The sequence below is a fragment of the Pygocentrus nattereri genome, chromosome 14 (genome assembly GCF_015220715.1).
Source record: "Pygocentrus nattereri isolate fPygNat1 chromosome 14, fPygNat1.pri, whole genome shotgun sequence".
Taxonomy (NCBI): Eukaryota; Metazoa; Chordata; class Actinopteri; order Characiformes; family Serrasalmidae; genus Pygocentrus; species Pygocentrus nattereri.
In genome coordinates this window covers 39156681-39184192 of record NC_051224.1, presented here as the reverse complement: position 1 = coordinate 39184192, position 27512 = coordinate 39156681, and the positions used below count along the sequence as shown (strand labels likewise).

General features: G+C 38.5%; 1 protein-coding gene across 8 annotated transcripts in view; it reads right to left on the bottom strand.

Annotated features, from left to right (window-relative positions):
* The window catches only part of rbfox1 (RNA binding fox-1 homolog 1), a 398218-nt gene that overhangs the window by 243419 nt on the left and 127287 nt on the right, over positions 1-27512 (bottom strand). For 7 of the 8 annotated variants that reach the window (XM_037544776.1, XM_037544774.1, XM_037544775.1 and 4 more), the window contains exon 2: positions 22869-22910. In XM_037544776.1, the coding sequence (XP_037400673.1) occupies positions 22869-22910 (42 nt within the window). Of the gene's footprint in view, positions 1-14110; positions 14236-22868; positions 22911-27512 lie in introns of those variants that run through there. The other variant, XM_037544779.1, reaches the window with a different exon arrangement.

The window sequence follows — 27512 nt, the reverse complement described above, 5'->3', positions numbered from 1 at the left end:
CCCAGTCTTTTAAGAGGTCTATGGTTTGTTTACATTTTGACTCGACGTTTCTGCTGCAGACGTCCTGCAGGCCTTGCGACATGATGTGATACTACATTTGAACGCTGTTGCACGCGGTGTAATTTTGTGTTATGACCAGTCATAATCCTGCCGTTCTCCACATCTTTCCTAAACCTTGTTTACTCTTTTTCTACTCTGATAACTTAGCAAGCATTCTACTATCCTTCTTTCTCTCGCTCAAGCTTTCAGGGTTTTAGCACTGAGCTAGTGTTCCTGTGAACATACCTTGAATATGAAGCTCCAGCTATTCAAGCAATGTGCCTGAGGGAGACCTGAAACTTTGAAAGAGGACGTCTAGACAACGTCTAGTTCCATATGCAAATCTAAAATGTCAACCGCCCAAGTTAAAGAGTGGATTCGTCCTTCTCAGCAGCGACCTCGGTCATCAAAGGTAAGATATAAATGGAGAAAAATCCAAACCTTTCCATGCTTGCTGCAGCAGTATACTTCAGCTAGGCTGCTTGACGGCTTGTTTGCCGTTGTTTCCGTCCATTTATTTTTAATTAACTTGTAGAAAATGTTGTTGCTGACACCGTGAAAGATTAAAATGATTTACTATACTAATTTACAAAGTATAACCAAAGAAAGGAAGGAAGGAAAAATAAGTAGACTGGACTGCGAGTGAAAAATGAACAATGTTACTCTGCTTAGCTGCTGGTGGGCTGCCCGGAAAATGCTGAGCAAAACAACAGAGGACCTGCCATCAGCGGGCAGTGGTCACTATCTCCTTGCTATCCGGGTTTGGTTAGTACACTGCCACTGTGGCACTGCATAGGCCTTCTTTTACGTGCGGTGATAAAATCACTGACCCCAAAAAAAGGTAGCCAGGTAGGGGCCCACCAAACATTTGTGCCCAGGGTCCCATAATGATGATCCTGGCCTGGCCGGACAGCCTCTCTCTTTCGCTGTCTCTCTCTCTTTCACAGTGGGCGAGGCTTAGCACAGCGTAATGAAATACAACAGCCCTGCTTGTCACAGGTCAGCAACCCACCGTGCTCATGGACTGGCATTCCAAATGCCAAAGCCATTCGTTATGAAAATGCTATGCATTGATTTGTCATACGCTGTAAAGCTCTATCACGGGGGTAATTTTTAAATCTGCGCTGGCCCTGGCATTACCATTAATACCTTTCATCAGCCCTCCATGGCTAAGATTAGAGGGTTGCGCACACGCCTGCACGCCTGCTGAGCCTCGGCGGGAATGAAAGACACGCTAAACACAGCGAACGGAATAAAACAGTTCTACATTAAACAAGGATCATAACGTACAGAGCGCCACAGCGTGACACCTATCTACCCCGACCAGAACTCATCCCAGAGCAACCGGCACCGAGCCGCCCTCACCTAAACCCCGCTGTTACTGCCAGACCGAGAAACGAACACCCCAAATTCTAAGGTATATAAATACCATGTTGTGAGGTGAACTGTCATACTTAAATGTCAATTACAGCAGCCGCATGCGGTGCAGCCTACACCCAGAATCCCTCAGCCTAATTTTCTTTTGTGGATCTTTCTCTCAGTATTTATAGGAGTGTAATTTGACAGGTTCACGGTTAGAGGTCTGCCACAGACGGACCCTCACATTGGCCGTCTTGCAGGCTGAACTCCTACAAGCTGCTCGGAATGTGATATAATTCCTGATATTGTTTACTCAGGACATGCAAATGTTGAACCAGTGCATCCTGTAAGACAGCAAAACTTTTACCTCAAACTTTGCAAATTTGTAGCTGTTCATATAATATTTAGTACAAATACCGTACAAAAGGTTTACTGTCCAAAAGTGATTGATTTCATTTCTTGTAAAACGGCAACTAAGTTATTCATTTTCTGCCATTAAGAAAAAAATTTAAAACACACAAAACAAAAAAATGACACAAACTAAATCTAATATCAGACGTTTGAGTGTTTAGTGAGTCACTTTTTACCTTTATTGCAGCTTCCATTCTTTTCAGGAGACTCAATTTCAGTTTCTGAAACAAATCTACAGACACACCTCCAAAGTTCAGTTGGTTTTGGAACCAACAGTTTATGGCTTTAGATTTATTAGGCCTTAAAACCATATAAAGATGTGTAGTTTCAGTCTATAGTGTTTATATAAAGTAAGAACAAATTCTATACTTACAGATTTTATATTAGACTTTTTTTGCAAAATTTTCTGTCAAGTACATTTGCTGTTTTTTTCTGATGCTACAAAATTAGTAACTTATACCGAAAGGCAAGCTTGCCAACAACAAATATATAACATTATTATAACAGCAGATTATTAATGGGCTTTTCCCAGTTGTCGTTTGAAGGAAAGTTTAAGCATTTTCAATACATGTATGAGTTGTAAAATGATAAAACTATAATACTTCATGGTTTCCCCAAAAGCATCTACAGATAAATTCGAGAGTGACTCTAATGTAATGACCACATTTTTTTTATATGTAAAGAAAGTATGTGTGGCTTTGGAACTCACTCGTGCATGTTTAGCAGTCTGATGTTTCTCCACATGGGGGAGCTACTAGCATGCATTTATGTGTTTCATTTATATAGAAGAAAGTCATGAACCCACACCAGCAGGAGCTCATGCATGCAAGAGTTAGCATATTTGCATAGTGACATTTTTTCAAAATACATTGAACTACTCAGTATTACATCATTTAATATGTGATTCCCATTATATCAGCAATCATGCCAATGAATTTTGGGGACCATGCCAAGTAAGAAAAATGAAAGTTTGTCTCTGAGGCATCTGCAAAACTAGCACAAAGCGTTGCACAGCAGAAACCTCACGTGTTGTGTGTAAATTTAGTTTGGATGACTCCTAGCAAAACTTGAAATTGTACACACAACATGTTTAAGGCCGTGTAACCAATTCACCCTCCTTTCGTCCTTTATTAGTGTGGCTCAAATTGACCAAAAAATTGACTAAACTGGCCACAGTGTTCAGCAAGTTCAAAAACTGTACCATCAATACAATGGATGAAAATTCAATTATGAGATGCAGCCAAAAATTCTCTTGAATGCTGACCCAGGGTCATGTTTTGCTTGCCATGGCACATCTAAACGAAAGACAAGACGCGGCCGATCTTAACCGAGGGCATCAAACTTGGATTTACTTGGCAAATAAGGGCGGTGATGAGTGAACAGAAAAGTTTGTGAAATTGCTGAAACAATGTAAAAGGCGCTTTTGAACGCGGCGCACGGGGCGCTCTGGCTTTGCTTGCGGTAAGCCAGGCTAAATTATCACACGACATGTGCGAGCAAGGGTCACAAAGCTAAGGCACAAAACCAACAAGGCAAAGGCGGCTAACCTCGCTCCAGTGTCAGGCTGGCCATGTGGATTATAATCGAGGGCAACCTTTATCAATCAATTGAATAAACTGCTTTCAGAGCACTTATTGAAAGCCAACTCCGACAGGGGACAGGAGCTGCTACTGCAGCACTTTTCAGGCGGCAGGAGCCAACGAAGATGAGAGTAGCAATACCAGCCTGGCCCGCTCTGTGTGCCCCGGCCAGGGCTGCTTGAATGGCTTTTCTGCTGCATTGATTCGTTCAGCGTCTACATCTCAACTGGACCGTCTCCAACTGACAGCTGAGCATAACAGAGGACTAATGCAATGCAATGCATTTAAGCAAAGAGGGCAGTGCTGGTAAGCAGGAGACAGGGTATGAAAAGTTGGTATAAATGTAATGGGTGTTGTTGTTGTGGCTCCATTGCCAGTCCCATAATTTTACGGTTATTCTAAATGGCGCAAGTAGTAATGATCTTTCAGGCCCTGCGGCACAGAAAGCAATCTGTAAAATTAACCTCAGCCCAATGCCACAACGTGGCTACAGTAATACTGAGACATGTAAAACGGAAGCTGAGCTGGCCTACTGTGGGCTACGACTGGGCCAGCCAGCAGAGGCACCTCAGCCAGGCAATTTAGCAACCCATGGGCCTTGCCCAAAACATCTGTTCAGTACCCAGAGATGTTCACAAGTCAGCTCATGTGAGCGTGAACTGATGCAAACCTACTAAAAACCTGTCAGGTTCAACACAGCTTCAAATATTCAAATAACAAGCCTTAAAACGCTCAGTCTGAAAAACAGGACTGAAGTGCTACATGCAGTGAATGCAGTATCCAAAGGATAGAGGCCAACTTGAAATAGTTGGTTACAGTGCTGGGGAAACCAGCATAGACCAGCATGGTCAACACATTGTGTTTTGGATGTTGGTTTGCTGGTCATCCACAATGGAAATTGATATGCGGGTCACCAGCGAAAGCAGCATATGTTGTGTTTAGATGCGGGAATGCTGGTCAACCAGTATGACCATACTGGGGTGACCAGCTAAACCAGAACTAGACCAGTATGAACCAGCAGAGACCGGCACAGACCGGCATGGCTGGTCACCAGTAAAAGCAGCATATGTTGTGTTTTGATGCTGGTATGTTGGTCGACCAGTATGACCACACTGGGGTGACCAGCTAAACCAGAACTAGACCAGTATAAACCAGCATAGACATATTTTTTAGTGGGCTACATTTGAAGAAATGTGAACTGTAACTTACTAAAGCTTCAGCTAAATTAGCTGAATTTAGGGACACCAGCCTGATCACACTGTGCTTTGCTGTTGTTATTTTTGTCTGAGTCTCAGTTTATGCCAGACATCAGTTTCACACTACAAGATAACATTAGCTTAAATTTCACTAGTTATTTACGGTGAAAAGCAATGACATAACAACACTAATATCAAGACGAGGCACTATGAGAGTCTACGTTCATCAAAAGCTGACGTTTTAAGTTGTGTTATTTTGAAGTTTGGCCAAAGCTTTCATAGTGAGTGAACTACTATCACCACACAGTGCTTATGGGGCAGTTTAGCAGGTCCAATTGGCCAGACTGCATATCTCTGGACTGTAGGAGGAATCCTACGCAGATACCAGGAGAACATGCAAACTCCACACAGAGAGGACCCTGGTCACCCGGCCGGGGAATCGAACCCAGACCCTTCCCGCTGTGAGGTGACAGTGCTACCCACTGCCTATATTCCAATGAGACACAAACAAGACATGCACTTACTACTACTGTGATTACAGATTTAGACCAGTGAACCTCCCACATGCCTTCAGAGGACACCGTTCTCTCTGGAAATAATCACAGAAAGTCCTTATTTTAATGATCATTCAGGGAGAAATACCACTTTTTCTCGATGCTGATACTGAAACCTTGAGCCAAGGCAGATACAGACCCAACCAAATATGACTTCTTTATAAACTATTAAGCTTTAAAAGCTGATTTTCAGCTGAAGCACTTCACAAAGCCTCTTCCATTCCTGTGCCTGAAGGGAAATCGACCCACATGTTATGTGAAATGTTCTGTGTTGAGCTGCTGGTGAGCAATAAGGGATAAAAGTGGAGGGGACAGAGCCCCCTGCTGTAAACACCATTCGGTTGGACAACTTCAGCTTTTTTCAATAAAAAAATAAATAATAATAAACAAATAAACAATAAACACAATAAACAAATAAAAACACTTTTAGAAATGCTGACCTGCTTGCTCATCTACGCAGACAAAATCCGGTTCACTTCCGGTTTTCATGAACATTTAAATCATGTAAATGGTTCTTCAAGGGTTCCTTAGTGAAGACAGTGGTTCTATATAGGGCCATGCACACAGAATGAACCATTAGCATGATTAAAGGGTTCTTGCATCATTAAAATGGCCTTCAGATTGATGGAGAATGTGTTTTATAGGGTTCTGTTTAGAACCTGTTTGAAAAGGAGTCTAGATACCACCAAAATGGGCTGTTCTATTGTTACAGGTTGACCCTGGTGCTATATAGAACCCTTTCCAAAAAGGTTCTATAGAGAGCCATCTACAGAACATTCTCCATCAATCTGTAGAACCTTTTAATGATGCAAAAACCCTTTAATCATACAGAGGGCTCTTTGAGTGTTCATGGTTCTATATAGAACCTTTTTCTTTACTAAAGAACCCTTGCAGAGCCATCTTTTTAAGTGTGTAGTGGAGTGTTTGAGCCTAATTCTAGATCATCTTTTTTATTATTTTAGATGATTAGACTATAATTTTTATTTTGGATGATGATTTTTTTAAAGAGCGGACCTCGACAGAAAAAGACAATCTCAGGACAGATTTGTTACAGGACTGGATCAGATTTGCTCTTTTTTTCCTCTCGGATATCCCGTCCAGCATTTCCTGCTGATATCGGACTGATCCTGATACCCATCAGTACTCATACGCCATCTCTACCTCCAACATCAACTCAGACGCTGCTGATGCATTAAAACGTGCACGCAGTTATTTAGCAATATAGCAGCAGCACAAAATGCACAGACATCATTTCTCATTTGATGAGACCGAGTGCCAGTTTGCAGTAAATCTGTGCATCTTGGGACGCCGGGAACGAACAGCATTCCTCTTTCTGCAGGAGTGATATCCGCACCTCTGGGGAAATTTCAACCATGACTCTTTCTGCAGCACATATTCCTTCAAGACCATCCATGTTCCAATTAAACATTCAATATTCATTCCCTTAATATAAAAAATTCAGTCCGCTGTAGTTACAACAGCAGGCGGTTGGAGATTCTCTGGTGTGCTTTAGGGTTTCCACAGAATAATGTATATAACCTATATTTCCAGGGAACGAGTCGTTATTTACATATTCCCATTCTCAGCTGAGTATCTGTATCATTATTCTCAATTATATTAACGTGTTTAATGTTCCCACCTTATGCACTGTGGTTTGGTCGTTGCTATTAGGCGAAGCCCTGGAGGTCGGCGTTTATTTCGCTTGTGTGGTTTTATGTACTAAAACTGCCTTTACGACCATTTTAACCCTTTTTTATCCCTTACAATTAAACAGGCTGTTTCTGTTGCCGTGCCTTTAAGACTGGTATGTGGGAGCAACCTCTGTTCTGATTGGCTGTGCTTTATTTAAAAAGCACTGTGGCCTGAAACACTCCTTAGTACTTCAGTCTGGGTGGGCGGGGCTAAAATGGTAGGCGGATCTATGCAAAAGTGTCTGTTTTTGTGACTTCAGAATGGCCAGATTAGTTTCCATCAATTTCAGCATCAATGTCTTTTATTTCAATGAATTTATTAAAAATTTCTGCATAATTAAATGGATGTAAACAAAGTCATTCTTCTATTGTAGCAAGCTTGTGTCATAACAATAGCAGAACCAGTCTTCTTCAAGGGTTCTTCTTCTTCAAATGTTCTTAGTAAAGATGTAAAGAAAATGGTTCTGTATAGAACCTGAACACTCAAAGAACTGCTTGCATCAGATTGATGGAGAATGAGTGGTATATGGTTCTATATGGAACCATTTTCTGCACTAAAGAGCCTTTAAGAATCTTCGTTTTTAAGAGTGTGGTCGTTTTAGTAGTGGTACAAAGAGATAAAGACAATCATAGAACCATGGACACTCAAAGAACCATTTGCATGCTTAAATGAAATGGTTCTTTACACTGATGGACAATGTGTGGTATATGGTTCTGTACAGAACCTTTCTCTTTACTAAAATCCCCTTTAACACCTTGGTTTTTAAGAGTGTAGTAGTATTAGTAGTGGTAAAAAGATGGTTCTTCAGCAAAGACAATGGTTCTATGTAGACCATTGTAACCATGGACACTCAGAGAACCATTTGCACGCTTAAACAAAGTTCTGCATTATGAGATAGTTCTTTAGATTGATGGAGAATGTGCTGTTTATGGTTTTATATAGCCCCCGAAAGGGTTCTGCTACAGTTACGAGGTCAAGCTCATAACAAACGCAGAACCCTTCTTGGTTCTACATAGAACCATTTTCAAAAAGGCTCTATATAGAACCATCTACAGCACATTCTCTATCAGTCTGAAGATGTAAAGAACCCTTTGATCATGCAATGTCCAAATAACCTTAAACACTCCTCAAACATCAGCATGAGTGGGCGGGGCTAAAGTGCTAGGCGGAGGTATGTGAATACGTCGATTTTTGTGACATCGCAAAAACAGTGATTTGAAAACGGCCTGCTTAGTTTCCATATAAGGACTGTGGGGACTGTAGGGATGTTTACATACTACATCAAATTCATTTATTTCATTGAATTTATTTAAAATCTCCGCATAATTAAATGGTCGAGATGTAAACAGAGTCATTCAGAGTGGTTTGGTGTGAAACGCTCAGCTCTAGAGAAACTTAGTAAGGAACCAGACGTCCACCTGGGGGGTGGGGGCGGGAAGGGGGGGGGGGGCACAGCTGCTCCACTACCGTCTCCATTCCCTCCTCACCTTCCTCACTCCTCATTTCTGCATATTAAGTGGCGTAAGAGTCATTCAGAGTGGTCGGGTGTGAACCGCTCCGTTCTAGAGTCATAACTGTTCACAGTGGTGGTGATAGGAACCAGACGTCCACCTCTAAAAGCTCCTCACAGGAAAGATCATCACTATAAATCTGCGTCTCTACAGTGAACCACTCCTCGTTTAGCCACTCTGAAAGACCGTTTCCGTCTCAAACACTGACACATACACGCAGAATGTAGAAAAATCAGTGGAATTCCCCTTAAACCGAGAACCCGCTGCCCCTGTAGCAGCAAGAACATACTGGATGTCTATTTATAGCTTGTGCTTTGTGTCAATTCATTATTTTCTAAATCCAGAAATGAGACCCAGTGGAGGGAAACAGCTGCAGGACCCTGTGTAGGATCTATAGCATCACACAGCAACGGCGCTTATACACTCTTAAAAAAAAAAAAGGTTCTTCAAGGGTTCTTTAGTAAAGTTTATGGATCTATATAGAACCATTACATGCTTACATGGTTCTTCACCTGATGAAAAGGCTCTGACTGATGAAGAATGGGCTGTGTATGGTTTTATATATATAGAACCTTTATGAAAAGGGTTCCATATAGCACCAAAAAGGGTTCTTTATTCAAGGCAATGGCTCTACTTAGAACCACAAGTTCTATACAGAACCATTTCAGGCTTGAATGGTTCTTTGCCTGGTATAAAGGTTCTTCAGACTGATAGAGAATGTGTTGTGTATGGTTTTATATAGAACATTTATGAAACAGGTTCTATATTGCACCAAAAAGGGCTCTTTAGTAAAGGCAATGGTTCTATTTAGAGCCATAAGCTCTATATAGAACCATTTCATGCTTTCTTTGCATGTGAGAAGGTTCTTCAGCTTGATGGAGAATGTGTTGTATATGGTTCTATATAGAACCTTTATGAAAATGGTTATATGTAGCACCAAAAAGGGCTCTTTAGTACAGGCAATGGTTCTATTTAGAACCGTAAGTTCTACACAGAACCATCCCATGCTTAAATAGTTATTTGCAGGGTGAGAAGGTTCTTCAGATTGACGGAGAACGTGTTGTATATGATTCTATACAGGGCCTTTATGAAAGCGGCTCTTCTACCGTAACAAAGTCAGGCTTGTTACATTTGGTGCCGTACGGAACCCTTTTCAAAAAGGTTCTATGTAGAAGTATTCTCCATCACCCTCTCACGATGCAAGCCCTTTAATCACGAGAAGGGTTCTTTAAGTCCAGAGCCAACTATATAGAACCATTTTCTTTACCAGAGAACCCTTGAAGAAGCAGCACTTCTAACAGCACAGTGTCATCACAGATAACAGCGGTCATTACAAGCACATTAGACTCAAAGGTAACAGCTCAGTGAAGATCCACCATCGCTTCTTTTGAATGTGGCATGAAGTGTAACGTGAAGGGCGAATCCGTCCTTCTCTCGTATTTCCCCTCCTTCGTCATCTGAGCTGCCCATCAGATTACGACTGGTTAAAAAGAGATTAATTTCCTGATAAACCCGCGCAGCGGGGGAGTCGCGCGGGCGCTTTAAATTTACTGCGTGGGCAATTAAGCGCGGCGAGATTCCTCGGCCAGGGCTGATTCTGAGTGATAATGGCAGGTGAAGCGACAGATAATGAGCAGGCTGAGACACACTCGCTTAGAGCGCTCCGAGGAGACTTCCTGTGTTTTAACCCCGCAGTTATGAATCAACGTGGCAGCCCCCACTTCAGTGCCACCCCGCTGAGCGCCGAGCCCTGCAGAGGAGGAATACCGAACGCTACAGGGCTGTGGACACCTGACTGGGCTGCGGCTCCGAGCCGAGCGTGACATCCGCACACTCGCTGTCTTTACTGCTGACGTAACACGTTTTATTCACTACAATTACAGTTTCTTACAGTCGCCACGAAGGATCTTTCACATGTACCAGAGGGTCAGCGGCCAGGTGGTGCTAAAAAGTATGAATCTGACCAACACAACAAATATTTCTCAGTGTGATCATTTATGTATTAGCAGTTCTTCATACAGATGCTTCTAATACTGCGACTATAAGTACTATGAATACTACTAGTAATAATAAAAACAATAATAATAACAATAAGAAGAAAAAAAGAAAAATATTATTATTAGTAGTAGTAGAATTAGTAGTAGTATCATTAGTAGTATCATTAGTAGTAGTAGTAGTATCATTAGTAGTAGTAGTAGTAGTATCATTAGTAGTATCATTAGTAGTAGTAGTATCATTAGTAGTAGTAGTAGTAGTAGTATCATTAGTAGTATCATTAGTAGTAGTAGTATCATTAGTAGTATCATTAGTAGTAGTAGTATCATTAGTAGTAGTAGTATCATTAGTAGTATCATTAGTAGTAGTAGTATCATTAGTAGTAGTAGTAGTAGTAGTAGTATCATTAGTAGTATCATTAGTAGTAGTAGTATCATTAGTAGTAGTATCATTAGTAGTAGTAGTATCATTAGTAGTAGTAGTAGTAGTATCATTAGTAGTATCATTAGTAGTAGTAGTAGTAGTATCATTAGTAGTATCATTAGTAGTAGTAGTATCATTAGTAGTATCATTAGTAGTAGTAGTATCATTAGTAGTAGTAGTAGTAGTAGTAGTATCATTAGTAGTATCATTAGTAGTAGTAGTATCATTAGTAGTAGTAGTAGTATCATTAGTAGTAGTAGTATCATTAGTAGTAGTAGTATCATTAGTAGTATCATTAGTAGTAGTAGTAGTAGTATCATTAGTAGTATCATTAGTAGTAGTAGTATCATTAGTAGTATCATTAGTAGTAGTAGTAGTAGTATCATTAGTAGTAGTAGTAGTAGTAGTAGTAGTATGAACACTCAAAGAACCCTTTCCATGGGTTCTTTGCATCATAAAATACTTCTTTAGATAGAGTACATGTTCAAGAAGGTTCTATATAGAACCTTTTGAAAACGGTTCTTCTTCTTCTTCCTCTTTGAGGGTTCTTAAGTAAACAAAATGGTTCTAAATAGAACCAGGAACTCTCAAAGAACCATTTGCATGTTTAAAGGATTTTGTGCATGGTAAAATGGTTCTACAGATTGATGGACAATGTGTGGATATGGTTGTATACAGAGCCATTTTCTGTACTAAAGAACCCTTAATTGTTAAGAGTGTAGTAGTAGTAACAGTAGTATATTCTTAAAAAAAATCTTGAAGGGTTCTTCAGTAAAGGCCATGGTTCTATGTAGAACCATGACCAATCAAAGAACCATTTGCATACTTAAAGGATTTTTTGCATGGTAAAATGGTTCTACAGACTGATGGACAATGTGTTATATATGGGTCTATATAGCACCAAAAAGGGTTCTGCTACAGTTACGATGTCAAGCTTATAACAAAAGCAGAACCCTTTTTGGTGCTATATAGAACCATTTTCAAAAAGGTTCTATATGGAATGTATATACATATACAACATATACAACACATTAGCCATCAATCTGAAGAACTTCACGATGCAACAAACCTTTTACGCACGCAAATGTTCTTTGAATGCTCTTGGTTTTCTATAGAACCATTGTGCTTATTAAAGAACCATCTTTTTTAATAATGTGCCTGATCTGCATAAACTGGTCACATGTTCTCCTTCACATCACACCTAACGTCACATTACACCACTCTGGCTTACACACAGTGCTGGGTCCAGTGTGAACAACATCACTCCAGAAGTGACCTCCCGTCCGTTTTCCCAGTGGGTCAACGTCTGGGTGGGAATCAGCTGGCTGTTCACGCTCATTCGGTCAAGCGTGATCTTTTCTGGGCTGCTGTCCAGCGAAGAACCCGTGACTTAACAAACTGATCACAAGTTCATCGCCGTGTTCGACTGTGAGTTCAGTGTGATGGCGTGTTCGTGGTGTAACGTGTAACAGTGTAGCTTGTGTAATTTGAGCTGTACACACAGTTTAGCTAAAGGCTGAGTGGGAAGTGAATGAGGGAATCTGGGAAACTGCGTTTACTGACTGGATTCTGTATCCCAGCGAGGATGAAACCGATGACGGTTAGGTCCAGTTACAGTTAGTCTGCTGATCTATGTGAAACTGTACATGCTTGTCAGTAACACAGTGTTCAGGATAAATGGGTGTATGTACATGTTTAGGCCTTTAACCCTTTAAATGGGGGGCTTATTACGCAGTTTTTAAAGGAAGAGCTGCCACATCTGCAGCATCTGTAGCACACAGTCAGTACCATGGACAGCACCCGCCCACTGACCGCTCTCATACGTGTCTGTGGAGTCAACAGTTTTCTGCTCCTTTGTAACCACTATGATTTATTGAGTAACTATAAATGAATTATTCAGTAACGGCTAGAAACTATTAAGTAACCAATATAAATTATTCTGTAACTAATAGAAAATATTCAATGACTGGTAAGAATTATTCAGTAATTACTATGAATTATACTGTAGCTGATATAAATTATTTAGTAACTACTAGAAAATATTCAGTAACTGTTATGAATTATTTAATTACTTGAGACTATTAAGTAACCAGTATGAATTATTCAGTAACCAGCATGAATTATTCAGTAAATATTAGAAAATATTCAGTAACCGTTATGAATTATTTGTTAATTACTAGAGACAATTAAGTAACCAGTATGAATTATTCAGTAACTACTAGAAAATATTCAGTAACCGTTATGAATTATTTGTTAATTACTACAGACAATTAAGTAACCAGTATGAATTATTCAGTAACTACTAGAAAATATTCAGTAACCAGTATGAATTATTTGGTAATTACTACAGACTATTAAGTAACCAGTATGACTTATCCAGTAACTACTGGGAACCATTTACTAAGCAGTATGAATTATTCAGGAACTACTATGATTTATTGAGTAACTTTTATGAATTATTCAGTAACCAGTATGAATTAATTAGCAAGTGTTATACATTATTCAGTAGTTACTATGACTTATACTGTATCCACTATGAAATACTCAGTAACTACTAGAAATTATTTAGTAACTAGTATAAATTATTCAGAATTGCATTGCTGTCCAAAAACACATTTATTTATTTATTTATTTATTTATCGCTTTTTATTTGCACATGGCAGCCATCCTTTTCACTGTGTGATAATTTATGATGTCCTGTAAAGTCACCTTTCTGGCGATGGTCTGTTGTTTTGGTCAGTGAAGACATAATTTACAATCCACTATTAATGATTCAGTGTCAGCGATGAAATGTTCAGTATCTACTCTAGATTATTCACTGACCACCATGAAACCGCACATGAGAGTGAGGAACTGAAGTGTGGACCCTCATATGGACCCCCAGAGCTTTGGCGGCTAAAAACCCACCCATGGCGTTCGCAGGACTAAGTTTCTGATGAGCTCAAACAACAAACAGGCCGTTTTCTGTCTGTGGTGTCGTTCAAGATGCTTTACGGCGAAAGCTTGAGACCGAAAGTCTGTGAAGCAAAAGGAAAAGGGAGGCTAACGTGAGCACACGCGCACCCCTGTACACGCGTGCCCCGCACACCCCGCACACCCCGCACACTCTCACCAGCAGATTCCTCATTACAGAGCAGTGACAACCGAGCAGCACTCACCTGCAGGACTACCACCTACACACAGCCGCAGCTTATTAGGCTCACCAAAATACACAGAGACACGCAGCATCAATAACGCCGCACACACATGACAACAAGCCTACTGTACAGCACTGCACACACACACACGCACACACACGCACACACACACACACAGGATCCTGACGAGTGATGGAGACAGATGTTACATACCCACAAATACATCATCATCTTGAGCGCGGTCAGGTGCTCGCTCTCTCCCCGCAACAGCGATATGGAGTCTCCTTAGTTTCGGCAAGTTCTAGAAACTAGAGCTAAGCAGAGGCAGCAGCGATCCTTCAGCTCTCCGGAACCTCTTCTATAATTTAGATATATCAGAATAAAATGCTTATTAGGGTGACACACTCGACTCTTCAGCGGGATAAAAAACGCTTCTTCCTCTTCGTTTCTTTTCCTGTCGTTTTCCCTGTGCCTTTTTCCCTCCTCCGCTCTCCCTCTCTCTCCTCTTCCTCTCTATCTCTCCTTTTCCCCCCCCTTCCTCCTTCCTCACTCTTGCTCTGCCAGTCCTTGCTTAGACAACAATTCCTGATGTATCTGTTTAATGAGAAGATCCGCGCTCTGCGAGCAAGTCCGGCAAAAGTGCTCCTGCAAAGTGAGAGAGCATACGACAGAGAGTGTGTGTGAGAGAGAGAGAGAGAGAGAGAGAGAGAGAGAAGGTGAGTGAGAGAGAGAGAGAGAGAGAGAGAGAGACAGAGAGAGAGAGAGAGAAGGTGAGTGAGAGAGAGAGAGAGAGAGAGAGAGAGAGAGAGAGAGAGAGAAGGTGAGTGACAGAGATGGGAGAGATATATAAGAGGTTTATAAAGAGAAAGAAGGAAGAGAGAAAGAGAAAAAAGAGAGAAGGGAGAGAGATATAAAGAGAGAAAGAAGGGAGAGAAAGAGAAAAGAGAGAGAGAAAGAGAGAGAGAAAAGAGAGATATATGAAGAGAGAGAAAGAGATATATAAAGAGAGAGAAAGAAAGAAAAGAGAGATATTTAAAGAGAAAATATATAAATATAGAGATATATATTATATAGAGATATATAAAGACAGAGAAGAGAGAGATATATAAAGAGAGAGAAAGAAGGGAGCGAGAACATAGAGAGAGAAAGAGAGAGAAGGAAGAAAAAAGAGGAAAGAGAAAAAGGAGAGAGAGAGAGAGAGAGAGAGAGAGGTGGGTGGGGTGAGGGAGGGAGGCTTTTCCACTCTCTAAAAGGCACTGGAGGCGTGCGGAGCTGGACCGGATGGGATGATATGAAAGTGGGTCTAAAAAAAATTATTAAAATGAAATAAACAAAAACAAACCAAAGGACTTTTCCTTCAGCAAAAAAAAGGCCTCCAGCCAAATTCCTCAGGTGCCACGGTCCAAAAAACACAGCCAAGGAACGAGTGCAGGAAGCGTTCGGCTAAAAAAGACAAAAACAAAACCAAAAAAACAAAAACACAACATCAGAGGAAGCCCGGCTTCCGTCCTGAGGGAGGGAGGGTGGGAGGACAGGCGTCCGGACCAAACAAACAAACAAACAAACAGCATCCGCCTCTTTACAGGAGATAATCTCAGATGTGCGTAAATCAGGTAGGAGAGAGAGAGAGGGAGAGAGAGAGAGGGAGAGAGAGAGAGAGAGAGAGGGGAAAAAGAAGAAAGGCAGAAAAAGGAAACAGAAAAAAGGGAAAGAATGAAAAGAATGAGAACGCAGATCAAAAAAGAGGCTTTAAAAAAACCCCCAAAAACAAAAAGTAACGGCCTGCGTTTAACACCGAACTTGCACCTGACTCCTGCCTGGATTGCCCCCCCCCCCTCCTCCTCCTCCTCCTCCTCCTCCAGAGCGAAGGTGCTGGAGATAAAAGGCGGCGTGTGCTGAGGCCAAGGCCTCCACTCTGCCTCTGACGCACGCGCCTCCCTCTGCATGCTTACAGCACTTTTCTACAGCCATCTACTGACTCCTGCACGCTACTGCTGGAGGTGCACTTCTCTCTCCCCTTCCATTCAAGCATCACTCCGCCTTCTCCTTAAACATACACTCAACATGCAAACTCGACTGTTTACAGGTAAACAGAAATACGGACAATAAAAACACAGCGAACACTTTTCAATTCCGATTCTTCAGGAAATGATTCAGTGCATCTCGATATCACCATAATTCCGTCTGATCCGCTTCGATTCGCTTCGATTCAGGGCTGTTCTTAAAAATGCACGGAATACGCGAATGTTTACTGGCTGTTTACGTGTCAATGGAAACACAGATGATACACCAAAACACACCGAGCTCTTTACCGTTCTATTATGAACTGAGGGAATGACTCAGTGAATCATTACATATCAAATTTCCTCACAATTCCATTGAATTTCATTTAGTTTGACACGATTCTGATTTTTTTTAAATAATAATTTCAACTCTAATTCTTCAGAAACTCATTCGGTGCATCATGACATCACCTAGTTCAATGTGATTTGCTTTATTTAGCTATGATTCAGATTTTCTTTTAAATAAAGCATTGAGCATAAATGTAATTACTCTTCAGAAAACGATTCAGTGAATCATGAAATATCCAATTTCATCACAATTCCATTGAATTCAATTTATCTCGTCACGATTCAGAATTTTTTAAAAAAGCATCAAACAGAAACTCAATTCTGATTCTTTAGGAAATGATTCGGTGCATCGTGACAACACCTTGGTTCAATATGATTCACTTTTTTTTTGCTTCAATTCAAAATTGTTCTAAAAGTGCACTGAATATGCAAATATGGCAGTTTACACATAAACAGAAATACGAACAATACACCAAAACAACACCCTGAGCTCTTTTCCATTCCATTATGATTGTTTAGGAAGTTATTCAGTGAATTATGAAATATGAAATGATTCATAGCAAAAAAGTGAATCAAAATGAAGTGTGCTGAAATCTTAGATATCATGATGCACTGAATCATTTCTAGAAGAAAGGTAATTTTGTTTTTTAAGTGTGCAACTGGCTGAAGGAACTATTTACATATTACAGGAATCAATTCAGTGAATTGATTCTGTCAGATTCAATTTAAGTATTTGGCCCTGATTTAGAATTGCGTTTAAAATTATGAATATGCAAATGTGTCTGGAGGAACTATTTAAATATTACTGGGACACAAACAATTACAGCAACACATCTAGATTCCTGTTGGTTCAAACAGGATTATAAAAAAAATGCTTTAATAATTTGAGCTAAAATTTCTGCAAATATGCTTAAATTTACTACAATTCAGATTTACATATGCTGAATATGCAAATATAACTAGAGGACACATTTGCACAGTAGTGGATTGTAGATAATAAAAACACATTTAACTCAATTCGATCATGATTCAGTTCAAAGAATCATGAAATATGAAAACAACTTCACCTCAAAATTCTATTTGATTCAGTAAGATTATTTAGAAACTGTTCAGATTTATTTACAAAAGTGGACCGAATATGCAAATATAAACTATTTACACAGTAATGTAATACAAAAAATAAAACCAGCACGGCTAGCCTTGAAAAATTCAGTTGTGAAACTTAAGGAAATGATTCAATGAATCATGACATCAAAGATTTCAGTTCAATATGAATTATTTTACTACAATTTAGATATATTTTAAAAGATACACAGGATATGCAAATGTAACCGGAGGAACTATCTATACATTAGTGGAACACAAAAAGTAAAAATTCTATTCAGTCACAACTCTTAAGGAAATGATTCAATGAATCATGAAATATTTGAAAATTTAGAATCTATTCACATTTATTTGAATATAGAAATATAATCTAGTTACACATTAATGCAACACAATGAATAAAACCAGCACAGCAAGCTTTTTCAAATTCATTAGCGATTCTTAAGGAAATGATTCAATGAATCGTGAAATATTAGATTTAACCATGATTCAATCTGGTTCAATTTATTGACTTAATTCAGGATTATTTTCAATATTACACTGATTATATATATGACTGGAGGAACTATTTACACAGTCGCGAAATAAAGACAATAAAAACAAAAACACACAATTTCAATTCAGTTATGATTCTTAAGGAAATATTCTATACAAATAATAATTCAATTCGATTTTGCGTTTTTGCCAAATATTTTGGAAAATACAAGAAATACACAAATGTGACTGTAGAAGCTATTCACACCAAGCTTATTATTATTATTATTGTTATTATTATTATTATTATTATTATTAACAAGGCCATACTACTGACAAATTTTACACCTGTATCTACCGCTGCTCCTCCCGCTGAATTGCACAACAACCCAAATAAACACATCTGAGTCCGCTAACTACTCCATTTCAGCTGGGTTGGCGGGCTGGAGGGGTTGGAATTGACTTTAATTCAGACGCTATTCCCCAGGTGTCTGAGAGAAACCTGCGAGTAATAGAAATACATGCAGCCCAGGAGGCGGAGGCGGAGGCGGAGGCAGAGGCAGAGGGGACAGGGGTGCAGCAGAGTGTTTGTGAGGCGACATCTAGACTCCATGAAGTCGCTGTGCATATGCGGTTAAATTAGAGGTCAAATTAAAGAATAAGAGCGAGCGAGGAGCCTTCCCGGAGAAAAGAGAGCGAGAATTACGGACTTATCACAATAATAACTTGAGGAAAGAACACTAGAACACCACATAGAACACTACGTATTATAGGGAACTGAAGTGGCCCCCTAATCGCTGGGTAGAACACTTTAACATGGAGCAGTACTAACCCCTAGTCACTATTCCCCGTATTACATAACTGTATATAACAGAACCGAAATGGTCCCTAATCACTGTTCCCTACACTGGAGCACAATATGGAACGCTTCAATAGGCAACAGTAATAACCCCATAATCACTGTTCCCTTCAGTGGAACCCTATTTAGAACACTTTAATAGGGAACAGTAATAGCCCCATTACCACTGTTCCCTTCAGTGGAACCCTATGTAGAACACTTTAATAGGGAACAGTAATAGCCCCATTACCACTGTTCCCTTCAGTGGAACCCTATGTAGAACACTTTAATAGGGAACAGTAATAGCCCCATTACCACTGTTCCCTTCAGTGGAACCCTATGTAGAACACTTTAATAGGGAACAGTAATAGCCCCATTACCACTGTTCCCTTCAGTGGAACATTATATAAAAACACTATTACAGGGAACAGTAATATCCCCATTACCACAGTTCCCTTCGGTGGAACCCTATGTAGAACACTTTAATAGGGAACAGTAATAGCCCCATTACCACTGTTCCCTACAGTGGAACCCTATGTAGAACACTTTAATAGGGAACAGTAATATCCCCATTACCACAGTTCCCTTCGGTGGAACCCTATGTAGAACACTTTAATAGGGAACAGTAATAACAGTAATAAATTATCACTATTTCTCACATTGGACCTCATCCCTACTCCCTACGCTGAATTCCTATATTGATCATTATTATAAGGAACAGTGCCCCCTAATCGCTATTCCCTACTGCAAAGGCCCTGAATAGAACATCACAGGGAACTGAAATGGTCCCTAATTACTGTATGAACTGAATGTGAATGTAAATGTAACTATATTAATAATTAGTTACAGTGAAATCATCACATAATATAAACAATGTATTTCAAAAGGACAGTAGACCTTTAAAGGTTAAAGCACTGGAGCTTGTTCCAGGGCTATAATGGCCTAATAATCCTGGAAATAAAGTGGCACCTTAAGGCAGGTGTGTTTAGATGGAAAGCTCGGACGTGGCTGTTTGTCCCCTTCAGAAAAACACTTAACCTGAACTGGCCCTGTAAAGCCCCCCCATATAAGAAAACGGGGGCCGCGAGAGTCGATCCGCAGTCGGCCCTCTGAGGAAAGAAGGGCGTCAATTATCAGAGCGCAGGAGAAAACTGCACTCGTTTTAATTGGACGGGAGCCGGCCATCTCGAAGCGTCATATTCCAATCAAAACTATTGATCACACCTCATTCTGCTTTTTTTGGTGTGGCCAGGCGTCACTGTAAGTCTGTATGTACAGATATTGAACGGCAACAGGTGGCAAAATCAAAATAAGTAGGGAAGCACCATCATCAATCATGGAATCATATCGGCATCGGAAAGAGGTTTAGATCTGGCTGGTCATTCGAACCAAAATCTGATGATGTATTTATTGCAGTGTGGAATAGAATATTTCCGTGATGTTGGGTTAGCGCACTGAAATATCTGCATTTTTAACCCTACAGAGACACGTCATGTCTGAAACACTAATCTAGGTAAACAGCCCCAATATATCCATTTATAAATACTCACAACAAGATTAAGAGTAATTATTTCAAGATACTACGTCAGTATCTTGAGTTACTGAGCCAAAATTTGAGAACATTGGTCATTCTTTTGAGATACTAAGTCATTATTTCAAAATACTAAGTGTTTATTCTGACTTACTAAGTCAAAAAATTGAAAATAAGCAATAATGTTGAGATACTAACTCATTATTTTGAAATACTAAGTCATTATTTCAAGATACTAAGTTGTTAGTATATTTGATTTTGAGACAATATTTGATTTTGAGTTACTGAGTCAAAATTTGAGAACATTAGTTGTTCTTTTGAGATACTATGCCATTATTTCAAAATACTAAGTCATTATTTTGAGACACTAAGCCAATACATTGAGATACTAAGTCATACTTTGAGATTTTAAGTCAAAATTTTGAGAAAATAATTCATTTTGACATATTAGGTAATTATTTTTAGATACTGAGTTAAATATTTGAGAAAATTATTAATTTTGAGATAGTAAGTCATTATTTTGAGACATTAAGTCAAATGCTTGAGAAAATAATTAATTTTGAGATATTAAGTCATTATTTTTCAATATTAAGTTCAATATTTGAGAAAATGATTAATTGTGAGATATTAAGTGAATATTTTGAGATATTAAGTCAAATATTTGAGAAAACAATTAATTTTGAGATTGTAAGTCATTATTTTGAGATATTAAGTCAAATATTTGAGAAAACAATTAATTTTGAGATTGTAAGTCATTATTTTGAGAAATTAAGTCAAATGTTTGAGAAAATAATCAATTTTGAGATTCTAAGTCATTATTTTGAGATATTAAGTCAAATATTTGAGAAAACAATTTATTTTGAGATTCTAAGTCATTATTTTGAGATATTAAGTCAAATGCTTGAGAAGATAATTAATTTTGAGATACTAAGTCATTATTTTGAGAACATAAATTCATAATCTGTTCAGTTTCTGGAAATTTCCGATCATTAGAAAGGAATAAGCTGCGAATGGTGACAGTATATGAGTGGGAATCCCTCAACAAACCGTGATGAATTACGGCTGAGCCCAGCGCCCGCTGACCGCTGTCATACAAATCTCTCCCACCGGCTGCGGCGGCCGCACTGCCGCACCCAGCGGCCCGAGAGCTCTCACACACACGGCTGACCCGCACACACCGGGCAGCGGCGTTTGAAGCAGATGAAGATGCTGAGAAGGATCTTCATCAGGAGTGGAGCTGACACCTTGCAGCTTTTTTTCAGAGAGCGAGCAGAGCTGCGTGTGCTGCTATTAAAGTTGAATGAGCCGAGAGGTGAGCTTTGTTGTATTTTTTATCTGGACACAGTAGAGCGTGCAGGAATAAACGTTCCGGCTGAGAGGAAAAGGGAAGTTTTCAGTTGTTGTGTTTTAACACAGTGATTATTATCAGGAGCTCACGGCGCTTAAATGCTTAACTAACCCGACTATAAACGCATTTAGCAGAAAACACGACACTGTAATTACGCATTTTCTCCATTTTTCCACAAAGATATTCCATGATCTCACACCCGGCTGACAATATCCAACCTTAGAGGAGGATACAGAGCGGAATGCCAACCTCAGGGCTTTCCAACACAAGCTTCTGCCTTTTCTACAAACTGGTTAGTATTTCATATGATGTTCATGCCCAAAAGAGAACAGAAAAAAAACACCCTCTGGTTTTTTCTGTGTTTGTGTCTGGCAGCAGTTTGTCAACATTTTTAATCAGTGTCACAAAATAATTACTTATTTTCTCAAATTATTAAATTAGCATTTCAAAACAATGACTTACTTTGACCAAAAATGTACATTGAAGCAGTAACGTATTTTCTCAAATATTTGAATGAGCGTCTCAAAGAAACGCCTTATTTTTCAAAATCTTCACTTAATATCTCAAAATATTGACTCTTCTCAAGATTTTGACTTATAACATCAAAATAATAGGTCGTTCATTTTTACAGCTTTGAAGAAAGTAACTATTTTTGAGATAAGTTATCATTTCATGTCAGTAGTTTGAGGAAAAAAGTCATTATTTTTGAGATAATAATTCACAATTTTGAGTTGTCAAAAATGTAAGGAGATAAGTCGTTATTTCAAGACACTAAGTCGTTATCTGGAGCTACTAGGTCAAAAACAGGAGAAAATAAATTGTAATTTCAAGATACGAATGAATTATTATTATATGTAGAGGCACTAAGTCACTGTTTCAAGATACTAAGTCACTATTTTTCAGTTAAGTCAAAAGGTTTTAGGAAAAGGTCAATTTAAAAGTTCTTATTTTGCAATACTAAGTCAAAAAAAGTCATTTTGTATGACTATTATGAATAACTCATAAAAAGAAATAATTCATGATTTTCAGACACTAAGCCAACATTGGAGAAATTAAGCCACTATTATGATATAGTAAGTGAATATTTGAGAAATGTAAGTCATTATTTGGAAATACAAAGTCAAAACTAGAAACAGAAAAGTGGGAAAAAGACACGCCAGAATGGGCTTCTATGGAACGGTGCGTATTTCACTACTCAGTGCTAGTTTAAAAAAACAACGCAAACACATATAAACCGCACATTACTGCACATATTTACATTCATGCACAAACAAACAAACAAACAAACAAACAAACATGCACCACAACATGCCAGTGTCTCTTACCCGGAGTTGGTCCGCGTCACAACTCATTTGTTGCCCTGGAATCTGTCAAAAGAGACACAGAAATTATAGTATCACATTACACACCAAGCACTGTACCCACCTCCCCCCAGTAATTACAAGTCAATCAAACAGAGCACGCTGAGGAGCAGGAAAATGAGACCTGTCAGATCTGAGGTTCGGTCTGCACAGCCATGCAAGAGGGAGCAGAAAAAGAAATAAATAAAGAATAAAAATATCAATGAAATCATCATTTGCTTCCACGCCAGTGAGAGACACCACAAAATTCCAGTTGTGATACCACAACAGCGAAAAAAGTGACCTGTTAAGGTGCTTTAGATTCTACGTCCCGGCTAGGGGTGGACAATATGGCGATATGTTATCATTATCCGGACAAATTCCTTCATGATACTCTTTCGGAGTATATAATGGACGTGGTCAGCACTTCTAGAACACTGGCCACCTGCACAGATCATAAAAAAGACTACTCATAAAGAGAGAACCACACCAACCAGTGAACAGTAACTGTATAAGCTGTAGAGTAATTTTGAATAGCAGCCCATGTATTTGTTTATATTCATCAAATGTTTGATTTTGGATTAAAATAATAAATGAGAAATGTTTACATTTTTAAGCAAAGCAATTATTTTGGGATTGTAATTTCAAGAAAATAAGGTGCTATTTTAAGAAAATAAATTATTTTGAGTTACTAAGTCAAAAAAGTAACAGTTTTGAGATATTAAGTCTTTATTCTGAGTTACCAAGTCAAAAAAATAAGTAATAGTTTTGAGATATGAAGTCTTTATTCTGAGTTACTAAGTCAAAATAATAAGTAATAGTTTTGAGATATTAAGTCTTTATTCTAAGTTACTAAGTCAAAAAAATAAGTAATAGTTTTGAGATATTAAGTCTTTATTCTGAGTTACTAAGTCAAAAAAATAAGTAATAGTTTTGAGATATTAAGTCTTTATTCTAAGTTACTAAGTCAAAAAAATAAGTAATAGTTTTGAGATATTAAGTCTTTATTCTGAGTTACTAAGTCAAAAAATAATAGTTTTGAGATACTAAGTCATTATTTTGAGTTACTAAGTCAAAAAAGTAACAGTTTTGAGATATTAAGTCTTTATTCTGAGTTACTAAGTCAAAAAAGTAACAGTTTTGAGATATTAAGTCTTTATTCTGAGTTACTAAATCAAAAAAATAAGTAATAGTTTTGAGATATGAAGTCTTTATTCTGAGTTACTAAGTCAAAATAATAAGTAATAGTTTTGAGATATTAAGTCTTTATTCTAAGTTACTAAGTCAAAAAAATAAGTAATAGTTCTGAGATATTAAGTCTTTATTCTGAGTTACTAAGTCAAAAAAATAAGTAATAGTTTTGAGATATTAAGTCTTTATTCTGAGTTACTAAGTCAAAAAAATAAGTAATAGTTTTGAGATATTAAGTCTTTATTCTAAGTTACTAAGTCAAAAAAATAAGTAATAGTTTTGAGATATTAAGTCTTTATTCTGAGTTACTAAGTCAAAAAAATAAGTAATAGTTTTGAGATATTAAGTCTTTATTCTGAGTTACTAAGTCAAAAAAATAAGTAATAGTTTTGAGATATTAAGTCTTTATTCTGAGTTACTAAGTCAAAAAATAAGTAATAGTTTTGAGATACTAAGTCATTATTATGAGTTACTAAGTCAAAAAAATAAGTAATAGTTTTGAGATATTAAGTCTTTATTCTGAGTTACTAAGTCAAAAAATAAGTAATAGTTTTGAGATATTAAGTCTTTATTCTGAGTTACTAAGTCAAAAAATAAGTAATAGTTTTGAGATACTAAGTCATTATTCTGAGTTACTAAGTCAAAAAATAAGTAATAGTTTTGAGATATTAAGTCTTTATTCTGAGTTACTAAGTCAAAAAATAAGTAATAGTTTTGAGATATTAAGTCTTTATTCTGAGTTACTAAGTCAAAAAATAAGTAATAGTTTTGAGATACTAAGTCATTATTCTGAGTTACTAAGTCAAAAAATAAGTAATAGTTTTGAGATATTAAGTCTTTATTCTGAGTTACTAAGTCAAAAAATAAGTAATAGTTTTGAGATATGAAGTCATTATTCTGAGTTACTAAGTCAAAAAAATAAGTAATAGTTTTGAGATATGAAGTCATCATTCTGAGATACCAAAAAATGTAAAAACATCAGTGCACTGTAATAACAATAACAGCAGGCTTTTCTAAAAGACTGATGTATTTCATCCATTAAAACTGGCAAATTGTCAAATCAAGCATCACAGTGTTTTCACTATATTGCTGACCCTTAGCACCGGTTCACACATCCAATCTGCCTCACTCTGTCAACCATCATAACCTATTAGAACAACTGGGAAGGAAGAAAAAGGAGCCCTGATTTTGTTAAAGCTAGTCTAGAAATGAATATGCAAATGATCTGTCCATGCTCCTCCCACAGTTGCAGCATATTGCTGTTGTCGGAGGAAAACCTCGAAAATGGAGAAAAGACATACTTTACTACTTTCATTGTAAGTCAATGGAACCAGACATTCCCAACTCACTTTGGCTTATTTCTTTTAGTCCATTCATGAAATCCACACACAATGTAAAGGGCACCAGGCATTTTCAAATCAAGTCAAAAACTGAGAAAAGACAAAAATGGAGATGCGAGGTTTTCTTCCGAACGCAGCGGCATATCAACACCATTTCTCCTGTTTGAATGGGAATTTTGGGAAATCTCTGCAATGCTATTCCTAACTTTTAAGAGCTGCTGCAAAAGAACACATTAGTGGGTGAAGTATGGATAAACGTGGATATTGTCCCTGAAGTTTGGATGGGGGGAAGAAAAAGGTCCTTCCTGAGAAAAAGATCCACTTTCCTTCTTTTTCCACCTGTACTACACACAAAAAAACTAAAAATCTCTCCAGCAACACTTTTCAGCAATTTCAGCCATCAAAACATTCCCACACCACTGTATGAAAAAAATCATTGGCCAACACTTGACATCTCATAATTAGCATGTCATACCAGCTCTGAATTGAACTGAATTTGAATTGGGAAGCTAACTGTTAGCCACTTAGCTCCCCAGTAAGCAAAACAAACTGGTCAAAGCTGGTGTAACACTTTTTTCATGCAGTCAAGAAAAATAGTAAAAAATTATGCAAGTTTATATTTATAGAACTTGGCTGAGGCTCTTACCCAGAGCGACTTACAGTTCGATCATCATACACAGGCCGGCAAAGGTGGTGTTGGGAGTCTTGCCCAAGGACTCTTATTGGTATAGTGTAGGGTGGCTACCCAGGCAGGGATTGAACCCCAGTCTACAGCGTAGAAGGCAGAGATGTTGCCCACTACACTAACCAACCACTAGTCATGCCAGAAATACTCTGTGGCTATTTTTGCTATATTATATAAATATATAAATATACAATTATATAATAAGAAAAAATGCAACTTAATAATTTTTTTTTTTCATTTTACCCTTCAGGGCTTCTGTAGAGCCTGGACGGTGATATTAAGGGGCGAAATCCACATGTGGAATTGCTGCACTCTTGAAGAAAGAAGACGGTTCTTCAAGGGTTCTTTAATTAAGACAACAGTTCTATTTAGAATCATGATTTCCATACAGCATTTCAGCACGAAAGGGTTCTTTGCATGGTGAACAGGTCCTTCGGAATGATGGAGAACGTGTTGTGTATGGTTCTACACAGCACCAAAAAGGGTTCTTCTACCGTTACAAACTTGACATCATAACAATGGCAGAACCATTTTTGGTGCTATATAGAACCATATACAGCACATTCTCCATCAATCCAGAGAACCAGTTCACCATGCAAAGTTCCATTTAAGCATGAAAGGGTTACAGGCTTGACATGGTAACAATGGAGGAACCCTTTCTGGAAGCTATACAGAACCCTTGTCAAAAAGGTTCTCTACAGAACCGTCTACAGCACATTCTGCATCAATCTAAAACCCTTCAACAATGCAAAGAACCCTTTAATCATGCTGAGTGTTCATGGTTCTATGCAGAGCCGTTTTCCTCACTAAGGAAAGTTGTTTGAACGTTCAAAAATTCGGATTATTCTCCATCAGAAAGTTCACGACACGGCAAATAGTGAATAAGTTAATAGTGAATCCGCTCCGCACCGAGACGTTCGCGCACGCCAACCCATCCAGAGTTCACTGACTGAAGAAACAGAATCTGCGAGCGACTACCTCACTCCGAGTTTAATGCCATTAACAGTTTCACTTTCCACTCCGGCCACTTAGCCGGATTCTGGAGTGGGCCCGTCACCCATTAGGCCCGGCTTCAGAGTGCTGCGGAATGAGATTTCCTTCATTTCCTAACTGGACACGGCTGCAGGAAACACCCAAGGAGAGGATTAGGATGAGCTGATAAAATGGAGTAAAAAGGCAGGCGAAATCTCTTTTATGCGACGCCATCTAACGAAAGTGAAAAAAGTGGACGCATTAACCTTTTCACCAGAAAATATCTGCACATCAAATTAGCCGCGAGCCTTCCACTAACAGGTAGCCCTGCCAAGCCACTGTTTGCGAGCAAAGAGCACAGCAGCTCAAGAGGTGAGGCCTCGTCTCTAATGGAAAAATTGAACTCGCACATGCTCGCTTTCTGAGATTAATCACTGGACG